The sequence below is a fragment of the Balaenoptera ricei genome, chromosome 1, assembly GCF_028023285.1.
Source record: "Balaenoptera ricei isolate mBalRic1 chromosome 1, mBalRic1.hap2, whole genome shotgun sequence".
Classification (NCBI taxonomy): domain Eukaryota; kingdom Metazoa; phylum Chordata; class Mammalia; order Artiodactyla; family Balaenopteridae; genus Balaenoptera; species Balaenoptera ricei.
The window spans coordinates 109909117-109932311 of NC_082639.1; the positions used below are offsets into that span (position 1 = coordinate 109909117).

At 41.3% G+C, this 23195-nt stretch overlaps 1 protein-coding gene across 6 annotated transcripts in view; it reads right to left on the reverse strand.

The window, feature by feature from the left end:
• Positions 1-23195, reverse strand: part of TDRKH (tudor and KH domain containing) — a 29850-nt gene that overhangs the window by 1089 nt on the left and 5566 nt on the right. For 3 of the 6 annotated variants that reach the window (XM_059901653.1, XM_059901647.1, XM_059901662.1), the window contains exons 2-11: positions 4987-5093; positions 4191-4380; positions 3332-3471; positions 2900-3221; positions 1852-2012; positions 1491-1663; positions 1207-1271; positions 777-928; positions 444-545; positions 85-181 (exon numbers count right to left, since the gene is read on the reverse strand). In XM_059901653.1, the coding sequence (XP_059757636.1) occupies positions 85-181; positions 444-545; positions 777-928; positions 1207-1271; positions 1491-1663; positions 1852-2012; positions 2900-3221; positions 3332-3471; positions 4191-4380; positions 4987-5049 (1465 nt within the window). In that variant the 5' untranslated portion in view covers positions 5050-5093. Of the gene's footprint in view, positions 1-84; positions 182-443; positions 546-776; positions 929-1206; positions 1272-1490; positions 1664-1851; positions 2013-2899; positions 3222-3331; positions 3472-4190; positions 4381-4986; positions 5094-6171; positions 6326-23195 lie in introns of those variants that run through there. The other 3 variants (XM_059901629.1, XM_059901638.1, XM_059901669.1) reach the window with 3 other exon arrangements.

Sequence of the window (23195 nt, forward strand, 5' to 3'; positions counted from 1 at the left end):
GTCTTAACAACCTCCCTAGTTGGAGAGGCTGATTAAGAAATGGTAACTTCCAGAGATGCTCTAGGGAGCAAATGCTGTTTGTACCTAATAAACTGAGGCAGGACAGGGTATTTGCCATCTCTCCAGGGCTCTTCTTGGTCTCAGTGACCGTGCTGCGGAGAGAGACATCTGTTTCTGTGGCCTGAAGGGATGAAAACAAGAGAAAAAGGAAGAATGTGTTTGGCTGGTGGGAAAGGAGAAGCCGTCCCATCATTTTGCTCACAGAATCTGGTTTGGCTGCTGAGGCACCCAAGGTCTCCTTTGATCAACTAGTGGAGCAACTCAGAGTCCTTAAGAGAAGAGAACACTCTACAAACTGTCATGCACGACTAGACGCCCTCTTGTCTCAAGGCACCAGATTTGCCCCAAAGCAGCACCCTGAATGGCTACAACGGCTCACTCACCACACTGTGCAACATTACTGGGACAGCTCTGTTTTCTTCCATGTCTTCAGGAAGCTCAACTGCGTATCCTTTACGAACTAATTCTAACCCAATATCAAGTTTCTGAGAAGAAAGATGAAAAGGGAATGATGTTCTCTCTGAAGGAAGGGCAAATCAGAGGAAATAAGGCAGAAGAGCTAGGATTGATACTTTAAAAAATTCCTTTGGTGGTTCAGTAAGTAGGATCTTATGAGTTAGAAATATCATCAAGTAAGGGTTTCTGGGAAAGAAAAAGTAAATGAGGCTATAAATACACTGAAGAGACAGTGAGCAATGTGTGAACCCCAGTCTTACCTTCCCATTGCTAGTATCATATAAGTGGATCTTGGGCCAAGTTGAGATCCCAGACTGGACGTAGCTAGAGATCTTGGCCATCAGGGGCTTCCAGTCAGCACAGTGAGTGAGTCTGTCAAACTCATCCAAAGCTTCCTCTTCCCATTGTTCACCTCGTAAAAAATCGTAGAGAGCGCCTAAGAAGGGGTCAGTGCTGACGGGGGTGGGATTATGTCCTGGAGGAAAACTGGAACTACCTTTGTCTACTTCAAAAGGCACCTATGTCTGACTGCCAGGCAAGTTTCTGGCCGTTGCTTTCTAGCACTGGTGATGAAAAGGCACCTGAGCCCCCTGAGCTCAAAAAGCCTGGGAATGTGAGACTCCCTCCCATGTGCTCTATGAAAGTTATTCTATATGGAGGCAAAGCCAATAGGTAATAGGACTAATTTACCTGAGGGGGCTATCCGTGCCAGACTACACTCTATTGCTTGAAATGGAAGGCTTAGGAAGTCACTCCTAAAGTGAAAGAAATTGAAATTAGAATCCTAGTGCCAGAAGGGCCTTCTTATATTCCTGGCTTCTAGACAGCAGTTAACCCAGCAGAAGATGATAATCATCTGATCACTGTAAAGAGGTTCTCTTCCAACGCCCCATGGTGATAAGTGCCAACAGCTCACCACCCTATGGCCAGGACTGAGTCAGTAAGTGAGACTCCAGCCTGGCCCCCACGCTGACCTGAGCACCCTGAGGTCCCTCAGTGGGCAATCTCCATTATCTCCAAAGTCAACGAAGTAGAGGTCCAGGTTCCCATTCTCCAAGGTGCCAAGGACCCGGGCTCGATACCAGGAACCATTTGTAGGTAAAGGTGCTGCGACAATGTCTCCTACATGTACTGTCAAGTCTTCAGGCTACACAAGGGGATGAGGAGGCAGGAGAGGGCAGAGTTAGGAAGGGGTAGGCTAAAAAATAAACAGTGGATACCAGAAGGAAGGAAGAAGAAGCCGCTGCTCCACAGAAAAGGGAAGAGAATATGTCACAATGAAAAAGATATGCCTCCTTTCCATCAAACCCCTGCCCTGTCCCTATGGCAACTCACCAGACTATTTTCATAGTGCTGGGTCATCTCACTGACAAGCTTATCCAGTTGCAGGCTGCGGGAGCCAATGATTTGGATCCAGAAGTGGTTAGGATGTTCAGAGGCAGAGACATAGACTTCTAGGAATTCATCAGCATGGAAACTGAAGTCTGGACTGGGGACTAACCACAGGGGTAAGCAAGTTAAGCTGCAGAATCATTATTAACTAATATGGTGACCATTATTAGAATCATCTCTGGTTGAAATGGGAAGACTGCATCAGGAGGGTGAGAGGTACAAATACCAAGTGGCTATTACCATTTAAAAATGGCTAGAGGGACAACTGGATGCATCATACAAGAACATCCTGAAGAAAAATACGAAGCTATGTTCTGTTCCTTTCTATGTATCTGAGTAATAAGAGTTCGGTCACATTCTTAGTCATCTGCCATGTATTCAAATCAGCCACCAGTTATAATGAAGGGAAATCCCCATATGCTAGCTGCAGCATGGACCAGGGAGAAGACACATGGACAGATGTGGGCCTGTTCCAGATCCCTTTCTACCACTGACTCATTATGTGACCCTGGACAAGTCTATGAACCTCTGAGGGGCCCTGGTCTTCCCTGCCCATCCCAGTACCTATACATAGAAGAAAAAGCCCACAGCCTTTTTATTCTTCTTGAATGGTGTCGATTTTTTAAAACAGTAATGATTCAGGAAAAAAACTGCACTCAGTATTTTACTTATTTAAATAAATAGGTTTGGAGAAAGAATACCATGTAATTCAATTATTTGATGTATTACTCACAGACTAGTTTCCTGTGAACTAGCATATTTCTATATTGTTTTCTATAATTATTAGCTGGTTTGTATTCAGAAAAAAAGTATTTGTGTTTAGTACTAATCCCAAGTAAAATATTGCCAGAAAGTCCTATCTGTGATTAAAGACTTGTAAGTGTAGTCGAGAAAACAGACATTTTTTTTTTTTATTGTTTCCTATTTTGGGTTATCTAAGCCACTTTTTCTATCTTCCATATGGCTCATGGGTTCCCTCTTTCTTACTTACTTTCAAACATGGATGTCTCTGGACTGGTCTGGGCTCCAAACTTCTGAAAGTTGTCATCATTAGGTTTCTTGCAGGAACGCTCTTCTGGTCTTACAACAGACGTGTCGCCACCTCCTTTGTGGGGAGGAACTGCCAGAGGTGCAGCCTGCTCCAAGCTAGTGCCAGTGTTTTTCCATAAAGCTGGCTCTCCAGCCCCAGCTGGCTCTGTCACTTCCTCTCTTCTTACGCTGATTGGCTGCTTCCGTGGGACTCTGGTTTCTGCAGAATGAGCAATTCTCTTCCTAAGTTCTTCATCTTCTAAAACTTTCTCCAGTATCAAATGCTGCGGAAAATAAGACAAGGGATGATATCTACATGGCCAGATATTGACCTGGGATGGAGTAAAGTGTTCTTCTCACTCTTAGATACAATTCAAATCTATCAGCTACTTGCCTTAGCTGCTGCCACCTCCTTCTGTGTTCCTGAGATTTTTATAAGTCTTGATAGTAGCAATGTCCCCTCTGATTCTTTGTCACAGGTTACTTTGGCTCCCGAGGCCTTACAGATAGAACGAATTGTCTCGCCGCCTCTCCCTGCATTGCGTAATACATAAAAACCTGTCCTTCCCTCCTCACTAACCTTAACTACTAGAGACACCACTGTTTTGTACATACTAGGAGGGGAGAGTCAGTTCTCATTTTCAAACTAAACAGAATGGAAGATAGTGAATGGAAAGCAGGAGCTACCGAAATCTGTATTATACTAAGGGGAATACTGGATTATTTGCTCTATCCATTTTATTTAAATTCTACACATTGGCTAGGTTAATGTGGTCATGTCACTTGCATTTTTTGGCCACTTGGCATACTTTACATCCCCACTTCATTAGAAGATACCCTACACAGTGTGTGAAACACTGGACCAGGGACAGGACATTTCTCTGCCTCTACCTGCAGCGTAAGGAATGCTCCGGGGAAGGCATAATAGGTGCTTTCTAGAGCACTGTCTTGAAAGACTTGGGATAAAATGAGCATCCTTAGCTTCCCTTTAAAAATCTGAGGTAAATACATTTACCTGAACCCTTCTGGAACCTATTTGTAAGGTTCAGATCATACAACTTCTTGAGGTAATGAGTTTTGCTTTACCACTGCTTTTACTTCTGTAAAAAAGTAAAGCTCTGGTCTCAACGTTCCTGCCTTTTTTTCTCAGCAAGGTGAAGCGGAAGTAGGCCAGGAGAAACCCTTGGGAAGGTGTGAAAGAAAGGCAAAGATAAACAAAAAAGGAAACAGCAGAGGAAGCTGTCCAGTGGTACCTATGATTCTGCCCACAGATCTCTGGGGAACTGAGAGCTGCTCAGACACTGGGGTACTCTCAGTCAGGATCTGATGAATTGCTGCTTTGGCCTTGCACACCTGAACAGGAAAACCACTGATAAGCAGCACCCGCTCATCTCCTATATCCTCTGTGTCCACATCGATCCGAGCACCTGTCTGTTTTCGTAGCTGCAGAGAAAAGGATATGTGGTAGTACACGCTGGACAAGCTCTCATCTGGGTCAGCCAAGGATACTCTAAATCTAACCCTGGAGGTAGATGGAACTGGACACAGTAGTCAGTGAAATCAGGGTGCTATAAGCAGTCCTCAATTACGTGTACTTATGGAAGGAGATTAGAGACAAAGGTAACCCCAAATAGCAGTTAATCCAAAACAGTTTCTCTGTGTTTAGAACACTCTTTCCCCCTAATTTGGATTAGAGAATCAATTATTTTATTTTATTGACATTCCAACTGAACAGGAGATGGTAAAAAGAATCAGGGAGCAATTAGTTACTGTCAATTAATGAGAGTTCATAATTCCATAGTAGAAAGGAATGATTCAAGCTATACCAGGCTGAGAATCATCCAATTAAAAATCCCCATTTCAAGTTAAGTCACCCATTCTCTAGGGAGAAGTACTCATCTCTAGAAGGAAAATAGCAGTTAGCTAAAAAGTTCCTGTATTTTTTTCTGTTTAAAATATACATAGTGTGAGTGGGTTTTATGGAATGGGGGCAGAGGAGGGAAAACAGAATCAATCCCTGGGAAAGCCGTTGCCTGCTCACACAGTTACCTGCTTAATATTGGCTCCTTGCCGGCCAATGATGAGCTTCACAGCCTCCTGGGGGACTCGCATCTCTATCTCGATGTCATCCTCCCCAACAAATGTCAGCCGCTCTTCTGCATAGATCATCAGATCACACTTAGATAATACCCAAAGCTACTACCTGCCCTCCCCTGAATCTAGCTATCAAAGAGATGTGGATGCAAGAGATAAACTGAGGATCTCAACCACAAAGAGAAGGAGAAGTAGCATCTGAGTGGGAATTAAAAGGTCCTGAAAGACCAGAAGATGGGCATTCTCTCTGGGCTACTGTTTTCATATGCTAAAATGGGAAAAGTCATTTGGTTCTGCAAGGAAGGGGTGATGGATTCTGGGCAAACTACTTCTCCCAAGACACGACTCCTGGAGAAGAATGAAGGCTAGAAGTTGCCTGAGGAGCCCACTAGGCTCAGAATTTCTCTTGTTTGTACGTAAATCATTTCTCTAGGTCCTACTCCCTAGGTCCAACCTGTGGGGAAACTGGACCGGACAGTTAGCCTTCTAACAATAGAAGGAAAATATAAACAAGTGTATGGGTATAAAAAAAGGAGAAAGAAAGAACCCATTGTAGTGTTGGTGTTGCTGAGGGAAGAGATCAAAAGAATTATAAAATGAGTTCTTTATTTCACAGACTAGCTTCACATTAACATAGAAAATAAAAAACTTTGTTTCAAAGATCCCTCACAGGGACTTCCCTGGTGGTGCAGTGGTTAAGAATCCACCTGCCAATGCAGGGGATGCGGGTTTGAGCCCTGGTCCGGGACGATCCCACACGCTGCGGAGCAACTAAGCCCATGTGTCACAACTACTGAGCCTGAGCTCTAGAGCCCGCGAGCCACAACTACTGGAGCCCATGCACCTAGAGCCCGTGCTCTGCAACAAGAGAAGCCACCGCAATGAGAAGCCCGTGCACCACAACGAAGAGTAGCCCCCGCTCGCCGCAACTAGAGAAAGCCCGCGCGCAGCAACGAAGACCCAATGCAGCCAAAAATAAAAAATAAATGAATTGATTAAAAAAAAAAAAAGATCCCTCAGAGAAAGCCAATTACATCCCAACAAATGATACCCAGTTTGGAACGGAAGTTTTCATTTCAATTTAACAAGGCCAGAACATAGTTTAAACATTTCCATATGTACAGCCATGGATTCACATACCTCTGCTTTCCCTATATCTGCGGTATAGGATATAGGCAACCACTGCACTGGCTGGGATCCCGAGGCCCAGTGCTATTTTCTGAATAGTGGACAAACTTGTCCAAGAAGTCCGTTCAGTGGACATTTTCTGCTGCTTCCTAAAATAAGCAAATGAAGGAAAAGGAGCTTTCATACAACTTTTATGACAGGTAGAGAATGGGAACACATTACAATATTAAGAAGAATATTACTGCCTAATTTCCAATTTCAAGAGCTTGAGCAGTCTCAAAGTCTACTTCATGTGAAAGTCTCGGTATTTTTTTAAAAAAAGTTAGCTAAGGGACACATATACATACAACTAAATAGAAGGTTACTTCTCCCTCCCCAATTCCCCCAAAGAGAACTATACACTGATCAGTTTTAAAAGACAAAGGAACAAAAAATTAAATGAATCAAATATTTTAAAAAATTTAGTTTTCATATCAAACTATTTAAAATTCCTTATATGTGCACTTCTATACCTCCTGGTCTTTCCAGAAGCTGTTGTCTCTGCCAAAGGAATGGCTTTCCAGGCCTAGTTTTAGGCTTTGCTACTTCTACTTTTCTTTCTTGGAAGTGTGGTCTATTTACTATCTGTACTCTGTATTTCTACTTACTCCTCATCTGACAGTGAAATGGGGTTCTCTCCTGTTCCTTCATCAAAACTACAACTTCCCAGGTAATCAACCTGGATGGCACATATAAGCCTTAACTGATCTTACCTCTGTGCCCTATTTCCCATGGTTTTTCCTGTTTACCTAGAGGAGTTCTGAGTTTTGAGCTTGTCTTCCAGTGGTCTCTATCCATTGCTATTGTCAGTCTGCTCTCTTTGGGCAATTTTATCCATACTTGAAGCTTGAACTACTACCTATACGCTAATGACCCCAATATTGTACCTGAATTGATTCAGAAGCTCATCAAATCTCATTTAGACCACTGCAATGGCCTTCTTGCTATTAGTCTCTCTCTGACACTGTATCTTCATTTTGCTGCCTAGCATATATATTTTTAAAATTTATGTATTTAATTAATTTATTTTTGGCTGTGTTGGGTCTTCGTTGCTGCACATGGGCTCTCTCTAGTTGCAGCGAGCGGGGGCCACTCCTCGTTGCGGTGTGTGGGCTTCTCACTGAGGTGGCCTCTCCTGTTGCGGAGCACGGGCTCTAGGCGCGAAGGCTTCAGTAGTTGTGGCACATGGGCTTCAGTAGTTGTGGCACACGGGCTTCAGTAGTTGTGGCACGCAGGCTCAGTAGTTGTGGTGCGCGGGCTCTAGAGTGCAGGCTCAGCAGTTGTGGCGCACGGGGCCTGGTGCTCCACGGCGTGTCGGATCCTCCCGGACCAGGGCTCAAACCCGTGTCCCCTGCATTGTCAGGCAGGTTCTTAACCACTGCGCCGCCAGGGAAGTCCTGCCTAGCATATTTCAGTATGTCCCTCACTCTATTCCTTTATTCCATGTACTTTCTCACCCTCCCAATTATTTCATACCGCCTCTTCTCAAACCTCTAGTGCTTCCTTCTCCATCCTCCCTCTCAACTGATGTCTTTGCTTCCTATTTCACTAAGAAAGTAAAGCATTCAGAGAAAGTATTAACAAACTTCCAAACTGACCCACCTACCTCCATCCGTGCCTAAATATTCTATCTTCTTTCCTGTGGCCATTGATGAACTATCTCTGCTCCATATAAATGTTGCTCTCCTTCCTTATCCTGCATCATTAATGTTTTCTGCTCTACTGAATCTTTCTATCAGCAGACAAACATGCTATTATTTCTCCTTTCTTAAAGAAAATCCTTTCTCAATTCCACTTACTCCTCTAAATACTACTCATTTTTCCCTTCCTTTTACAAGAAAACTCAAAGAGTGTCCATACTTCTGTGTTCGATTTCTCTTCTTGAATCCACTCTTACTGCTCTTGTCAAGGTCACCAGTGACTTGGACTTGCTGAATCCAATGATCAATTCTCAGTCCTCCCTTTACCCCCACCCCTCCCAGGGTCTGGCACAGCTGGTGACTCCCTCTTCTCTGACACTTTCTTCCCTTGGCTTCACATCACTCTTTCCTGGTTTTCCTTCTCCCTTTCTGGCTGCTCCATCAGTCTACTTTGCTGGTTCCTGCTCCTTTTTCTAACCTCTAAACACTGGAGTGCCCCAGGGCTCTGTCCTTTGCCCTCTTTGTTCTACCTCACTTCTCTGGGGATTTCATCAAGTCTCAGTCTTGGCTTTAAACCTTATCTATATGCTGATTTAATCCCCAAATTCACAGATCTAGTTAAGACCATTCCCATGAACTCCAGGTCTGTATATCCAACTGCCTATGAGATGTCTCCATTTGATGTTTAATAGGCATCTCAAACTTAACAGGTGCAACACCTAGCTCCTGATCTCACCCTCTTCCTGTAGTCTTTGCCATCTCAGTTAATGGCAACTCCATTCTTTCAGCTCCTTAGGCTAAAAATCTTACTCTTCTTCCCCTCAAACAGCACATCCATCCTGTCAGCAAATCCTATTTGTTCTACCTTCAAATTATCCAGAATCTAACCACTTTTTAACCTCTCCACTGCTATGACCACCATCTGCTCTAAACCACCATTATCTCTTGTCTAGATTATTGCAACTGCTTCTTAATTACGTCCCTGCTTTTGCCATTGTCCAGTTTATTCCCAACACAACAGCTGGAGTAAGTAAAATAGTGCTATTCATCTGCTCAAATCCTTCCAAAGTTTTCCATTTCACTATGATTAAAAGTCAGTCATAATAACCTGGAAGGTGTTCACTTTGATTGTCTCCCCATTAGAAAGTTAACTCCCCAAAGGCAGGAATTTTTTTGTTTTGTTTTGTTCCTCAGTACTTAGCACACAGTAGCCACTCAATAAATATTTGGTCAATAATAATTTGTTGAATGAATACACATCCTCTTATTCTTCAGCAACTCTTCTGCCTACATGTAAGCTCAGTGGCATGAAAGGTTCTTTATAATCTAATCTCTGCCTACCATCTTCACAGCCTTACATTCTAAACCTACCCTTAATAGGGGAACAGGATGTACCCTCTTAAGTATCCTCGCTCTGACACATGTCACTTCCGCCTTCATAGTCTTACTCCCTAGCCCATCAATACACTTACAACCATTCTGTTTTTCACTTTAATAAATCACATGTGATGAAATAAAATTTCATATCCTAAGGCAAGTCAAGGATAATTTAAACATAAAAAATTTTCTCTGCCCTTTGGCCTCCTCTCTCTACTGTGCATTGTGTATCTGCACCATGCATTGACCAAACCTCACCACTGGCAGAAGTACCTGCCCAACCATAAAGCGTAACATTCTTGGGGAGCTAGACTCAGAAGCAGCACACATTTGATCCACCACACGGTCCCCATAACGCTGTTCAGATCATATCTCATATCTGAATTAGGCTACCAAATTAATAATGGGAAATCGTGCCTCAAAGGCCAAACAGCTCCTGTGGAGACAGACAGCCACCTATGGGAATACCAGCTGGGTTTATGTATGCTTGCAAGTACTTAATTGGAAATTAGAGGAAACCCCACCCTGAAATGGCCAAGATTGGGTTCTCTTTTTGCATTCCAAAACTGATTTTTTTGCATGCAGTTAAAGCTGGCAGTCTCCTGGATGTCTGCCTGCAGGGTCTACTGGAAACAGTGGTAAGAGTTTCTCTTTTACAAATTAGGTTAGCAGGGAGAAATATTTGTATAGGGCTAGCTTTTTGAAGCTTTGGATCCTCTGAATTGGAAAAACTTCCAAATTGTTAAAATTTTAGAGAGCTCTCATCTTAAACTATTGTACCCATTTTAAGTGATATGAAGAAGCCCAAAAAAGCTCCAAAATTTCAAAATAGCCTCATTGAAAGAATTGTTGTAGAAGGCTAATGAAAGATTAATGGTACCTAAAACTTTAACTACTGTTCCCCTCTATCCTCCTTTGAGTACTCATTCTAGTGATCCTCTATCTGAATTGACTTTCTACTCTGAAGACACTATTAAATGGTTACCTTTAGAAATGGGACCACTTGAGGAATGTAAGTTGGTGCAGCCACTATGGAAAACAGTATGGAGGTTCCTCAGAAAACTAAAAATAGAATTACCATATGATCCAGCAATCCCACTCCTGGGCATGTACCCAGACAAAACTATAATTCAAAAAGATACATGCATCCCTATGTTCATAGCAGCACTATTCACAATAGCCAAGACATGGAAATAACCTAAATGTCCATCCACAGATGAATGGATAAAGAAGATACGGTACATATATACAATGGAATACTACTCAGCCATAAAAAAGAACGAAATAATGCCATCTGCAGCAACATGGACAGACCGAGAGATTATCATACTAAGTGAAGTAAGTCAGAAACACAAAGACAGGGGGGGTAATTAACCAAGATGGCAGAGTAGAAGGACGTGCTCTCACTCCCTCTTGCGAGAGCACCAGAATCACAACTGGCTGCTGTACAATCATCAACAGGAAGACACTGGACTTCACCAAGGAGGATACCCCACGTCCAAGGACAGAGGAGAAGCCACAGTGAGACGGTAGGAGGGGCGCAATCAGAGTAAAATCAAATCCCATAACTGCTGGGTGGGTGACTCACAGAATGGCAAACACTTATACCACAGAAGTCCACCCACTGGAGTGGAGGTTCTGAGCCCCACGTCAGGCTTCCCAACCTGGGGGTCCGGCAATGGGAGGAGGAATTCCTAGAGAATCAGACTTTGAAGCCTAGTGGGAATTGATTGCAGGACTTCGACAGGACTGGGGGAAACAGAGACCCCACTCTTGGAGGGCACACACAAAGTAGTGTGCTCATCAGGACCCAGGAGAAGGAGCAGTGACCCTGGGGGAGACTGAACCAGACCTACCTGCTGGTGTTGGGGGGTCTCCTGCAGAGGCGGGGGTGGCTCTGTTTCACCGTGGGGACAAGGACACTGGCAGCGGAGGTTCTGGGAAGTGCTCCTTGGCATGAGCCCTCCCAGAGTCTGCCATTAGCCCCACCAAAGAGCCCAGGCTCCAGTGTTGGGTTGCCTCAGGCAAAACAACCAACAGGGAGGGAACCCAGCCCCACCCATCAACAGTCAAGTGGATTAAAGTTTTACGGAGCTCTGACCACCACAGCAACAGTCAGCTCTACCCACCACCAGAGCCTCCCATCAAGCGTCTTAGATAGCCTCAACCACCAGAGGGCAGACAGCAGAAGCAAGAAAAACTACAATCCTGCAGCCCGTGGACCAAAAACCACATTTACAGAAAGACAGACAAGATGAAAAGGCAGAGGGCTATATACCAGAAGAAGGAACAAGAAAAAACCCCAGGAAAACAACTAAATAAAATGGAGATAGGCAACCTTCCAGAAAAAGAATTCAGAATAATGATAGTGAAGATGATCCAGGACCTCGGAATAAGAATGGAGGCAAAGATTGAGAAGATGCAAGAAATGATTAACAAAGACCTAGAAGAATTAAAGAACAAACAAACAGAGATGACCAATACAATAACTGAAATGAAAACTACACTAGAAGGAATCAATAGCAGAATAACTGAGGCAGAAGAACGGATAAGTGACCTGGAAGACAGAATAGTGGAATTCACTGCTGCAGAACAGAGTAAAGAAAAAAGAATGAAAAGAAATGAAGACAGCCTAAGAGACCTCTGGGACAACATTAAACGCAACAACATTCGCATTATAGGGGTCCCAGAAGGAGAAGAGAGAGAGAAAGGACCAGAGAAAATATTTGAAGAGATTATAGTCGAAAACTTCCCTAACATGGGAAAGGAAATAGCCACCCAAGTCCAGGAAGTGCAGAGAGTCCCATACAGGATAAACGCAAGGAGAAACACGCCAAGACACATAGTAATCAAAGTGGCAAAAATTAAAGACAAAGAAACATTATTGAAAGCAGCAAGGGAAAAACGACAAATAACATACAAGGGAACTCCCATAAGGTTAACAGCTGATTTCTCAGCAGAAACTCTACAAGCCAGACGGGAGTGGCATGATATACTTAAAGTGATGAAAGGGAAGAACCTACAACCAAGATTACTCTACCCAGCAAGGATCTCATTTAGATTTGAGGCAGAAATCAAAAGCTTTACAGACAAGCAAAAGCTAAGAGAATTCAGCACCACCAAACCAGCTCTACAACAAATACTAAAGGAACTTCTCTAAGTGGGAAACACGAGAGAAGAAAAGGACCTACAAAAACAAACCCAAAACAATTAAGAAAATGGTCATAGGAACATACATATCGATAATTACCTTAAACGTGAATGGATTAAATGCTCCAACCAAAAGACACAGGCTTGCTGAATGGATACAAAAACAAGACCCATATATATGCTGTCTACAAGAGACCCACTTTAGACCTAGGGACACATACAGACTGAAAGTGAGGGGATGGAAAAAGATATTCCATGCAAATGGAAATCAAAAGAAAGCTGGAGTAGCTATACTCATATCAGATAAAATAGACTTTAAAATAAAGAATGTTACAAGAGACAAGGAAGGACACTACATAATGATCAAGGGATCAATCCAAGAAGAAGATATAACAATTATAAATATATATGCACCCAACATAGGAGCACCTCAATACATAAGGCAACTGCTAACAGCTATAAAAGAGGAAATGGACAGTAACACGATAATAGTGGGGGACTTTAACACCTCACTTACACCAATGGACAGATCATCCAAAATGAAAATAAATAAGGAAACAGAAGCTTTAAATGACACAATAGACCAGATAGATTTAATTGATATATATAGGACATTCCATCCAAAAACAGCAGATTACACGTTCTTCTCAAGTGCGCACGGAACATTCTCCAGGATAGATCACATCTTGGGTCACAAATCAAGCCTCAGTAAATTTAAGAAAATTGAAATCATATCAAGCATCTTTTCTGACCACAACGCCATGAGATTAGAAATGAATTACAGGGCAAAAAACGTAAAAAACACAAACACATGGAGGCTAAACAATACTTTACTAAACAACCAAGAGATCACTGAAGAAATCAAAGAGGAAATCAAAAAATACCTAGAGACAAATGACAATGAAAACACGACGACCCAAAACCTGTGGGATGCAGCAAAAGCAGTTCTAAGAGGGAAGTTTATAGCTATACAAGCCTACCTCAAGAAACAAGAAAAATCTCAAGTAAACAATCTAAACTTACACCTAAAGAAACTAGAGAAAGAAGAACAAACAAAACCCAAAGTTAGCAGAAGGAAAGAAATCATAAAGATCAGAGCAGAAATAAATGAAATAGAAACAAAGAAAACAATAGCAAAGATCAATAAAACTAAAAGCTGGTTCTTTGAGAAGATAAACAAAATTGATAAACCATTAGCCAGACTCATCAAGAAAAAGAGGGAGAGGACTCAAATCAATAAAATTAGAAATGAAAAAGGAGAAGTTACAACAGACACCGCAGAAATACAAAGCATCCTAAGAGACTACTACAAGCAACTTTATGCCAATAAAATGGACAACCTGGAAGAAACCGACAAATTCTTAGAAAGGTATAACCTTCCAAGACTGAACCAGGAAGAAATGGAAAATATGAACAGACCAATCACAAGTAATGAAATTGAAACTGTGATTAAAAATCTTCCAACAAACAAAGGTCCAGGACCAGATGGCTTCACAGGTGAATTCTATCAAACATTTAGAGAAGAGCTAACACCTATCCTTCCCAAACTCTTCCAAAAAATTGCAGAGGAAGGAACACTCCCAAACTCATTCTGTGAGGCCATCACCCTGATATCAAAATCAGACAAAGACACTACAAAAAAAGAAAATTACAGACCAATATCACTCATGAATATAGTTGCAAAAATCCTCAACAAAATACTAGCAAACAGAATCCAACAACACATTAAAAGGATCATACACCATGATCAAGTGGGATTTATCCCAGGGATGCAAGGATTCTTCAATATATGCAAATCAATCAATGTGATACACCATATTAACAAATTGAAGAAGAAAAACCATATGATCATCTCAATAGATGCAGAAAAAGCTTTTGAGAAAATTCAACACCCATTTATGATAAAAACTCTCCAGAAAGTGGGCATAGAGGGAACCTACCTCAACATAATAAAGGCCACATATGACAAACCCACAGCAAACATCATTCTCAATGGTGAAAAACTGAAAGCATTTCCTCTAAGATCAGGAACGAGACAAGGATGTCCACTCTCACCATTATTATTCAACATAGTTTTGGAAGTCCTAGCCACAGCAATCAGAGAAGAAAAAGAAATAAAAGGAATACAAATTGGAAAAGAAGAAGTAAAACTGTCACTGTTTGCAGATGACATGATACTATACATAGAGAATCCTAAAGATGCCACCAGAAAACTGCTAGAGCTAATTAATGAATATGGTAAAGTTGCAGGATACAAAATTAATGCACAGAAATCTCTTGCATTCCTATACACTAATGATGAAAAATCTGAAAGAAAAATTATGGGAACACTCCCATTTACCACTGCAACAAAAAGAATAAAATACCTAGGAATAAACCTACCTAGGGAGACAAAAGAACTGTATGCAGAAAACTATAAGACACTGATGAAAGAAATTAAAGATGATACCAACAGATGGAGAGATATACCAGGTTCTTGGATTGGAAGAATCAACATTGTGAAAATGACTATACTACCCAAAGCAATCTACAGATTCAATGCAATCCCTATCAAATTACCAATGGCATTTTTTACAGAGCTAGAACAAATCATCTTAAAATTTGTATGGAGACACAAAAGACTCCGAATAGCCAAAGCAGTCTTGAGGGAAAAAAATGGAGCTGGAGGAATCAGACTCCCTGACTTCAGACTATACTACAAAGCTACAGTAATCAAGACAATATGGTACTAGCACAAAAACAGAAACATAGATCAATGGAACAGGATAGAAAGCCCAGAGATAAACCCACGCACCTATGGTCAACTAATCTATGACAAAGGAGGCAAAGATATACAATGGAGAAAAGACAGTCTCTTCAATAAGTGGTGCTGGGAAAACTGGACAGCTACATGTAAAAGAATGAAATTAGAATACTCCCTAACACCATACACAAAAATAAACTCAAAATGGATTAGAGACCTAAATTTAAGACTGGGCACTATAAAACTCTTAGAGGAAAACATAGGAAGAACACTCTTTGACATAAATCACAGCAAGATCTTTTTTGATCCACCTCCTAGAGTAATGGAAATAAAAACAAAAATAAACAAATAGGACCTAATGAAACTTCAAAGCTTTTGCACAGCAAAGGAAACCATAAACAAGACGAAAAGACAACCCTCACAATGGGAGAAAATATTTGCAAATGAATCAACGGACAAAGGATTAATCTCCAAAATATATAAACAGCTCATTCAGCTCAATATTAAAGAAACAAACACCCCAATCCAAAAATGGGCAGAAGACCTAAATAGACATTTCTCCAAAGAAGACATACAGACGGCCACGAAGCACATGAAACGATGCTCAACACCACTAATTATTAGAGAAATGCAAATCAAAACTACAATGAGGTATCACCTCACACCAGTTCGAATGGGCATCATCAGAAAATCTACAAACAACAAATGCTGGAGAGGGTGTGGAGAAAAGGGAACCCTCTTGCACTGTTGGTGGGAATGTAAATTGATACAGCCACTATGGAGAACAGTATGGAGCTTCCTTAAAAAGCTAAAAATAGAATTACCACATGACCCAGCAATCCCACTACTGGGCATATACCCAGAGAAAACCATAATTCAAAAAGACACATGCACCCGAATGTTCATTGCAGCACTATTTACAATAGCCAGGTCATGGAAGCAACCTAAATGTCCATCAACGGATGAATGGATAAAGAAGTTGTGGTACATATATACAATGGAATATTACTCAGCCATAAAAAGGAACGAAATTGAGTCATTTGTTGAGCCGTGGATGGATCTAGAGACTGTAATACAGAGTGAAGTAAGTCAGAGAGAGAAAAACAAATATCGTATATTAATGCATGTATGTGGAACCTAGAAAAATGGTACAGATGAACCAGTTTTCAGGGCAGAAGTTGAGACACAGATGTAGAGAACAGACATATGGACACCAAGGGGGGAAAACTGCGGTGGGGTGGGGATGGTGGTGTGCTGAATTGGGCGATTGGGATTGACATGTATACACTGATGTGTATAGAATTGATGACTAATAAGAACCTGAAGTATAAACAAACAAACAAACAAAACAACTAATACTAAACTTTCATTGGGTTATTTGTATGGAAATATGTTAATATAAATGTTTCAGACATTACATGAAATTTCTAAAAATCTTATATGTTCTGGTATAATGTTATAAGTCATAATCCTAGTTATTACTTTAAAATGTATATCTCAGAAATAACTAATTTTCTTGTCAACTGCATTATTATGAACTTTCATCAAATCTTTAACTGTGGTCATTTTTAAGTCTTTTGTCATTTACAGACAGTTCTGGGTGTACTCTGATGCTTTTGCAAATATGTTCCTATAAAAGGGTTTCATCTTTAAGAAATTCATGGAAAAGACTCTGACAAGTACAGGTTTCTGGTAAGTGACTGTAGTGCTGAACTGAATGAATAAGCATTTTCAGAACTCTAATGAAAAACTGATGAACTCATAAAAGTGCTAACAAAAGATCAAGATGGAAAAAAAAATTAATTACATGGGACTGAGTGAACTGATGAGGATGAGTATAATTTTTGTGACTTTGAATTAAAAAAAAAATCCCACAAGGACTCAGAGGCAAAGAATATACAAATCAATTTTCACTGCAAAGTAAAGGAGCTGTCACAGTGGAGGATTACTGGACTGAATGTCAATATTATGACATAGTTTGAGTGTGTTTCATGTTTGGTAATTGCAATCATTGCTACTTTTGTTGTGGTCATCCATGTTAAAAAAAAAAAAAAAAGAAACACAAAGACAAATACCATATGATATCACTTATATGTGGAATCTAAAATATGGCACAAATGAACCTATCTACAAAACAGAAACAAACTCACAGACATAGAGCTCAGACTCACGGTTGCCAAAGCCGGGAGAGAGAGGGAGGGAAAGGGATGGGCTGGGAATTTGGGGCTGGTAGATGCAAACTATTACATTTAGAATGGATAAACAATATCTCCTGGGATAAACCATAATGGAAAAGAATACTAAAAAAAGAATATATGTGTAAAACTGAGTCACTTTGCTGTACAGTAGAGATAGGCACAACACTGTAAATCAACTATACTTCAATAAAAAAAAAAGAAAAAGAAATGGGACCATCTGAGGCTGTAGGCCATAGTTAAAGAATTTCTTAAACCCACGAAGGATCCTCAAAAGTGTTTGTAAATGGATTACCAAGATGGGAGGCCACCGGTCTGACTAAACTGACCATAGCTGATATTCAGAGCCTGAGAGGAATTTTACTTGGGGGGGGGGGGTCCTTGTCCCCTAAGCTAAATGAGGGAACGTAAAATTCCAACAGAGGTGAATGGGTATGTCAGTCCTTTCACTGAGGTGGCCACCCAATTCTTTGAGGAATTAAAAACAACTGTCTTTGTTTTAAAATTCTACTCTTTACAGGACCAGAGATGTGGCTCCAGAAACAATACAAAACCCACCAAACCTTTCACCACTCCCCAACCTCACCTATTAAGAGGCTTGTAAGTATTTTTTTAAATTAATTTTTTATTTATTTATTTATTTTTGACTGCATTGGGTCTTCATTGCTGCACGTGGGCTTTCTCTAGTTGCAGCAAGTGGGGGCTACTCTTCGTTGCGGTGCACGGGCTTCTCATTGCAGTGGCTTCTCTTGTTGAGGAGCACAGGCTCTAGGCGCGTGAGCTTCAGTAGTTGTGGCTTGCGGGCTTCAGTAGTTGTGGCTCATGGGCTCTAGAGCGCAGGCTCAGTAGCTGTGGCACACAGGCTTAGTTGCTCCGCGGGATGTTGGATCTTCCCGGACCAGGGCTTGAACCTGTGTCCCCTGCACTGGCAGGTGGATTCTTAACCACTGCACCACCAGGGAAGTCCCGAGGCTTGTAAGTATTGAAAAACAAAAATCTAGCCTTTAAGGAACAAAGTCCTCCTAGGAGGAACTTGCCTTTCTCCTCCTATGCCTTTGAGATGCAAATATTCTATTTGATCTTTTCCAGGAACTCTTATCTGGACCATCTTTTTTTTTTTTTCTTCTTATTTTGGCCGTGCTGCTGTGGCTTGTGGGATCTTAGTTCCCTGACCAGGGATCGAATGGGGTCCCCCGCAATGGAAGAGCAGACCGCCAGGGAATTCCCCGGACCATCTTTTTAAAACACAAATTTCACGCAAATCAAAACTGCAATGATGTACTACCTCACACTGTGCAGAATGGCCATCATTAAAAAGTCTAAAGGGCGTTGGGGAGACAAGATGGTGGAGCAAAGGGACTTGAGCTTACCTCATCTCACAAGAACACCAAAATCACAACTAACCGCTGAACAACCATCTACAAAAAAGATTCAAACCTACCAAAAAGATACTCTACATCCAAAGACAAAGAAGCAGCCACAGGGAGATGGTAGAAGGGATGCTTTCGCGATATAATCAAATCCCATACCCACCAGGTGGGCAACCCACAAACTGGAAAATAATTATATCGCAGAGGTTCTCCCACAGGAGTGAGAGTTCTGAGCCCCATGTCAGGCTCCCCAGCCTGGGGGTCTGGCATCAAGAGGAGGAGCCCCTAGTGCATTTGGCTACATCAGTGGGGCTTGAGTGCAGGAGCTCCACAGGACTGGGGGAAACAGAGACAACACTCTTGGAGGGCACACACAAGGTTTCACATGCACTGGGACCCAGGGCAAAGCAGTGACTCCACAGGAGCCTGGGACAGACCTACCTGTGGGTCTTGGAGGGTCTCCTGGGGAGGCAGAGGTTGGCTGTGGCTGACTGTGGGGGCAAGGACACTGTTGGCAGAAGCCCCAGTGAATATTCATCATCGTGAACTCTCCCAGAGGTCACCATTTTGGCATTGAAACCTGGCCCCATCCAATAGCCTGCAGGCTCCAGTGCTAGGACACCTCAGGCCAAACAACTAACAGGATGGGAGCACAGACCCACCCATCAGCAGATAGGCTGCCTGAAGTCGTCCTGATCCCACAGCCACCTCTAAACACACTCCTTGACATGGCCCTGCCCACCAGAGGGACAAGACCCAGCTCCCCCCACCAGTGGGCAGGCACCAGTCCCTCCCACCAGGAAGCCTGCACAAGCCCCTGGACCAACCTCACCCACCAGGGGACGGACACCAGAAGCAAGAGGAGCTATAATCCTGCAGCCTGAGGAACGGAGGCCACAAACACAGAAAGTTAGACAAAAGAGAGTAATGATAGCAAAGATGATCCACAATCTTGGAAAAAGAATGGAGGCAGAGACCAAGAAGATACATAAAACGTTTAACAAAGAGCTAGAAAATTTAAAGAACAAACAGAGATGAACAATAACTGAAATGAAAAATACACTAGAAGGAATCAATAGCAGAATAAATGAGGCAGAAGAATGAATAAGTGAGCTGGAAGACAGATTGGTGGAAATCACTGCCACAGAACAGAAACAAGAAAAAAAGTGAAAAGAAATGAGGACAGTCTAAGAGACCTCTGGGACAACGTTAAATGCACCAACATTGACATTACAGGGGTCCCAGAAGGAGAAAAAAGAGAGAGAGGGCCTGAGAAAATATTTGAAGAGATAATAACCAAAAACTTCCCTAACATGGGAAAGGAAACACACAAGTCCAGGAAGCATAGAGAGTCCCATATAGGATAAACCCAAGGAGGAACACACCAAGACACATAGTAACCAGACTGACAAAAATTAAAGACAAAGAGAAAATATTAAAACCAACAAGAGAAAAGCAACACATAACATACAAGGGAATCCCCATAAGGTTATCAGCTGATTTTTCAGCAGAAACCTTGCAGGCCAGAAGGGAGTGGCACGATATATTTAATGTGATGAAAGGAAAAACCTACAACCAAGAATACTCCACCCAGCAAGGCTCTTTTCAGATTTGGAGAAATCAGAAGCTTTACAGACAAGCAAAAGCTAAAAGAATTCAGCACCACCAAACCAGCTTTACAACAAATGCTAAAGGAACTTCTCTAGGTGGAAAAGAAAAGGCCACAACTAGAAACAAGAAAATTATGAATGGGAAAGCTCACTGGTAAGGCAAACATACAGTAAAGGTAGGAAATCATCCACACACAAATATGATACCAAAACCAGCAATCGTGAGAAGAGGAAAGCACAAAAGCAGGATATTGGAAATGCATTTGAAATTAAGAGACCAGCAACTTAAAACAATCTTGTATATATATGTAGACTGCTATATCAAAATCTTATGGTAACCACAAACCAATAATCTACAATAGACACACACACACATACACACAAAAGAAAGCAATCCAAACACAACACTAACGATAAGTCATCAAATTACAAGAGAGGGGAACAAAAGAGGAAAGAAAGAAAAAAGACCTACAAAAACAAATCCAAAACAATTAACAAAATGGCAATAAGAACAAACATATCAATAACTACTTTAAATGTAAATGGATGAAATGCTCCAACCAAAAGACAGAGACTGGCTGAATGGATACAAACACAAGACCCATATATGTGCTGTCTACAACAGACCCACTTCAGATCTTGGGACATGTACAGACTGAAAGTGAGGGGATGAAAAAGGGTATTCCATGCAAATGGAAATCAAAAGAAAGCTGGAGTAGCCAATATGCATATCAGACAAAATAGACTTTAAAATAAAGACTTACAAGAGACAAAGAAGGACAGTACATAATGATCAAGGGATCAATCCAAGGAGAAGATATAACAATTGTAAATATATATGCACCCAACATAAGAGCCCCTCAATATATGAAGCAAACGCTAAGAGCCATAAAAGGAGAAATTGACAGTAATACTATAATAGTAGGGGACTTTAACAACCCACTTGTATCAATAGACAGATCATCCAGACAGAAAATCAATAAGGAAACACAGGCCTTAAATGATACATTAGATCAGATGGACTTAATTGATATTTATAGAACATTCCATCTGAAAGCAGCAGAATACACATTCTTCTCAAGTGTACATGGAACATTCTCCAGGATAGATCACATACTGGGCCACAAAGCAAGCCCCAGTAAATTTAAGAAAACTGAAATCAAATCAAGCATCTTTTCCAACCACAACAATCACAACACTATAAGATTAGAAATCAGCTACAAGAAAAAAAACTGTAAATAACAAACAAGTGGAGGCTAAACAATATGTTACTAAACAACCAATGGATCACTGAAGAAGTCAAAGAGGTAATCAAAAAATACCTAGAGACAAATGAAAATGAAAACACAATGCTCCAAAATCTATGGGACACAGCAAGAGCAGTTCTAAGACAGAAGTTTATAGCAATACAATCCTACCTCAGGAAACAAGAAAAATCTCGAACAACCTAACCTTACACCTAGCAACTAGAGAAAGAAGAACAAACAAAACCCAAAGTTAGTAGAAGGAAAGAAATCATGAAAATCAGGGCAGAAATAAATGAAAGAGAGATGAACAGCAGAAAAGATCAAAGAAACTAAAAGCTGGTTCTTCGAAAAGATAAACAAAATTGATAAACCTTTAGCCAGACTCATCAAGAAAAAAAGGGAGAGCGCTCAAATCAATAAAATTAGAAATGAAAAAAGTTACAACTGACACCACAGAAATACAAAGGATCAAAAGAGACTACTACAAGCAATCATATGCCAATAAATGGACAACCTAGAAGAAATGGACAAATTCTTAGAAAGGTATAGTCTTCCAAGAATGAACCAGGAAGAAATAGAAAATATGAACAGACCAACTACCAGTACTGAAATTGAATCAGTAATTTAAAAACTTCCAATGAACAAAGTCCAGGACCACATGGCTTCACAGGCAAATTCTATCAAACATTTAAAGTAGAGTTAACACCTATCCTTCTGAAACTATTCCAAAAAATGCAGAGGAAGGAACACTCCAAACTCATTCTATGAGGCCACCATCACCCTGATACCAAAGCCAGACATAGATACCACAAAAAAAGAAAATGACAGACCAGTATCACTGATGAACATAGATGCAAAAATCCTCAACAAAATACTAGCAAACTGAATCCAACAATACATTAAAAGGACCATACACCATGATCAAGTGGGATTTATTCCAGGGATGCAAGGATTTTTCAATATCTGCAAACTGATCAGTGTGATACACCACATTAACAAATTGAAGACTAAAAACCATATGATCCACCTAGAGGGGTGGGATGGGGAGGATGGGAGGGAGACCCAAGAGGGAGGACATATGGGGATATATGTATATGTATAGCTGATTCACTTTGTTATAAAGCAGAAACTAACACCATTGCAAAGCAATTATACTCCAGTAAAGATGTTAAAAAAAAACCCAACATATGATCATCTCAAAAAAAAGCACAAAAAGCTTCTGATAAAATTAAACACCCATTTATGATAAAAACTCTCCAGAAACTGGGCATAGAGGGAAACTACCTCAACATAATAAAGGCCATATGTGACAAACCCACAGCTAACATCGTACTAAATGGTGAAAAGCTGAAAGCATTTCCTCTAAGATCAGGAACAAGACAAGGGATGTCCGCTCTTGCCACTTTTATTCAACATAGTTCTGGAAGTCCTAGCCATGGCAATCAGAGAAGAAAAAGAAATAAAAGAAATCCAAATTTGGGACTTCCCTGGTGGCGCAGTGGTTAAGAACCCACTGCCAATGCAGGGGACACGGGTTTGATCCCTTGTCCAGGAGGACCCCACATGCCGTGGAGCAACTAAACCCATGCACCACAACTACTGAGCCTGTGCTCTAGAGCCCGAAAGCCACAACTACTGAGCCCGTGTGCCACAACTACTGAAGCC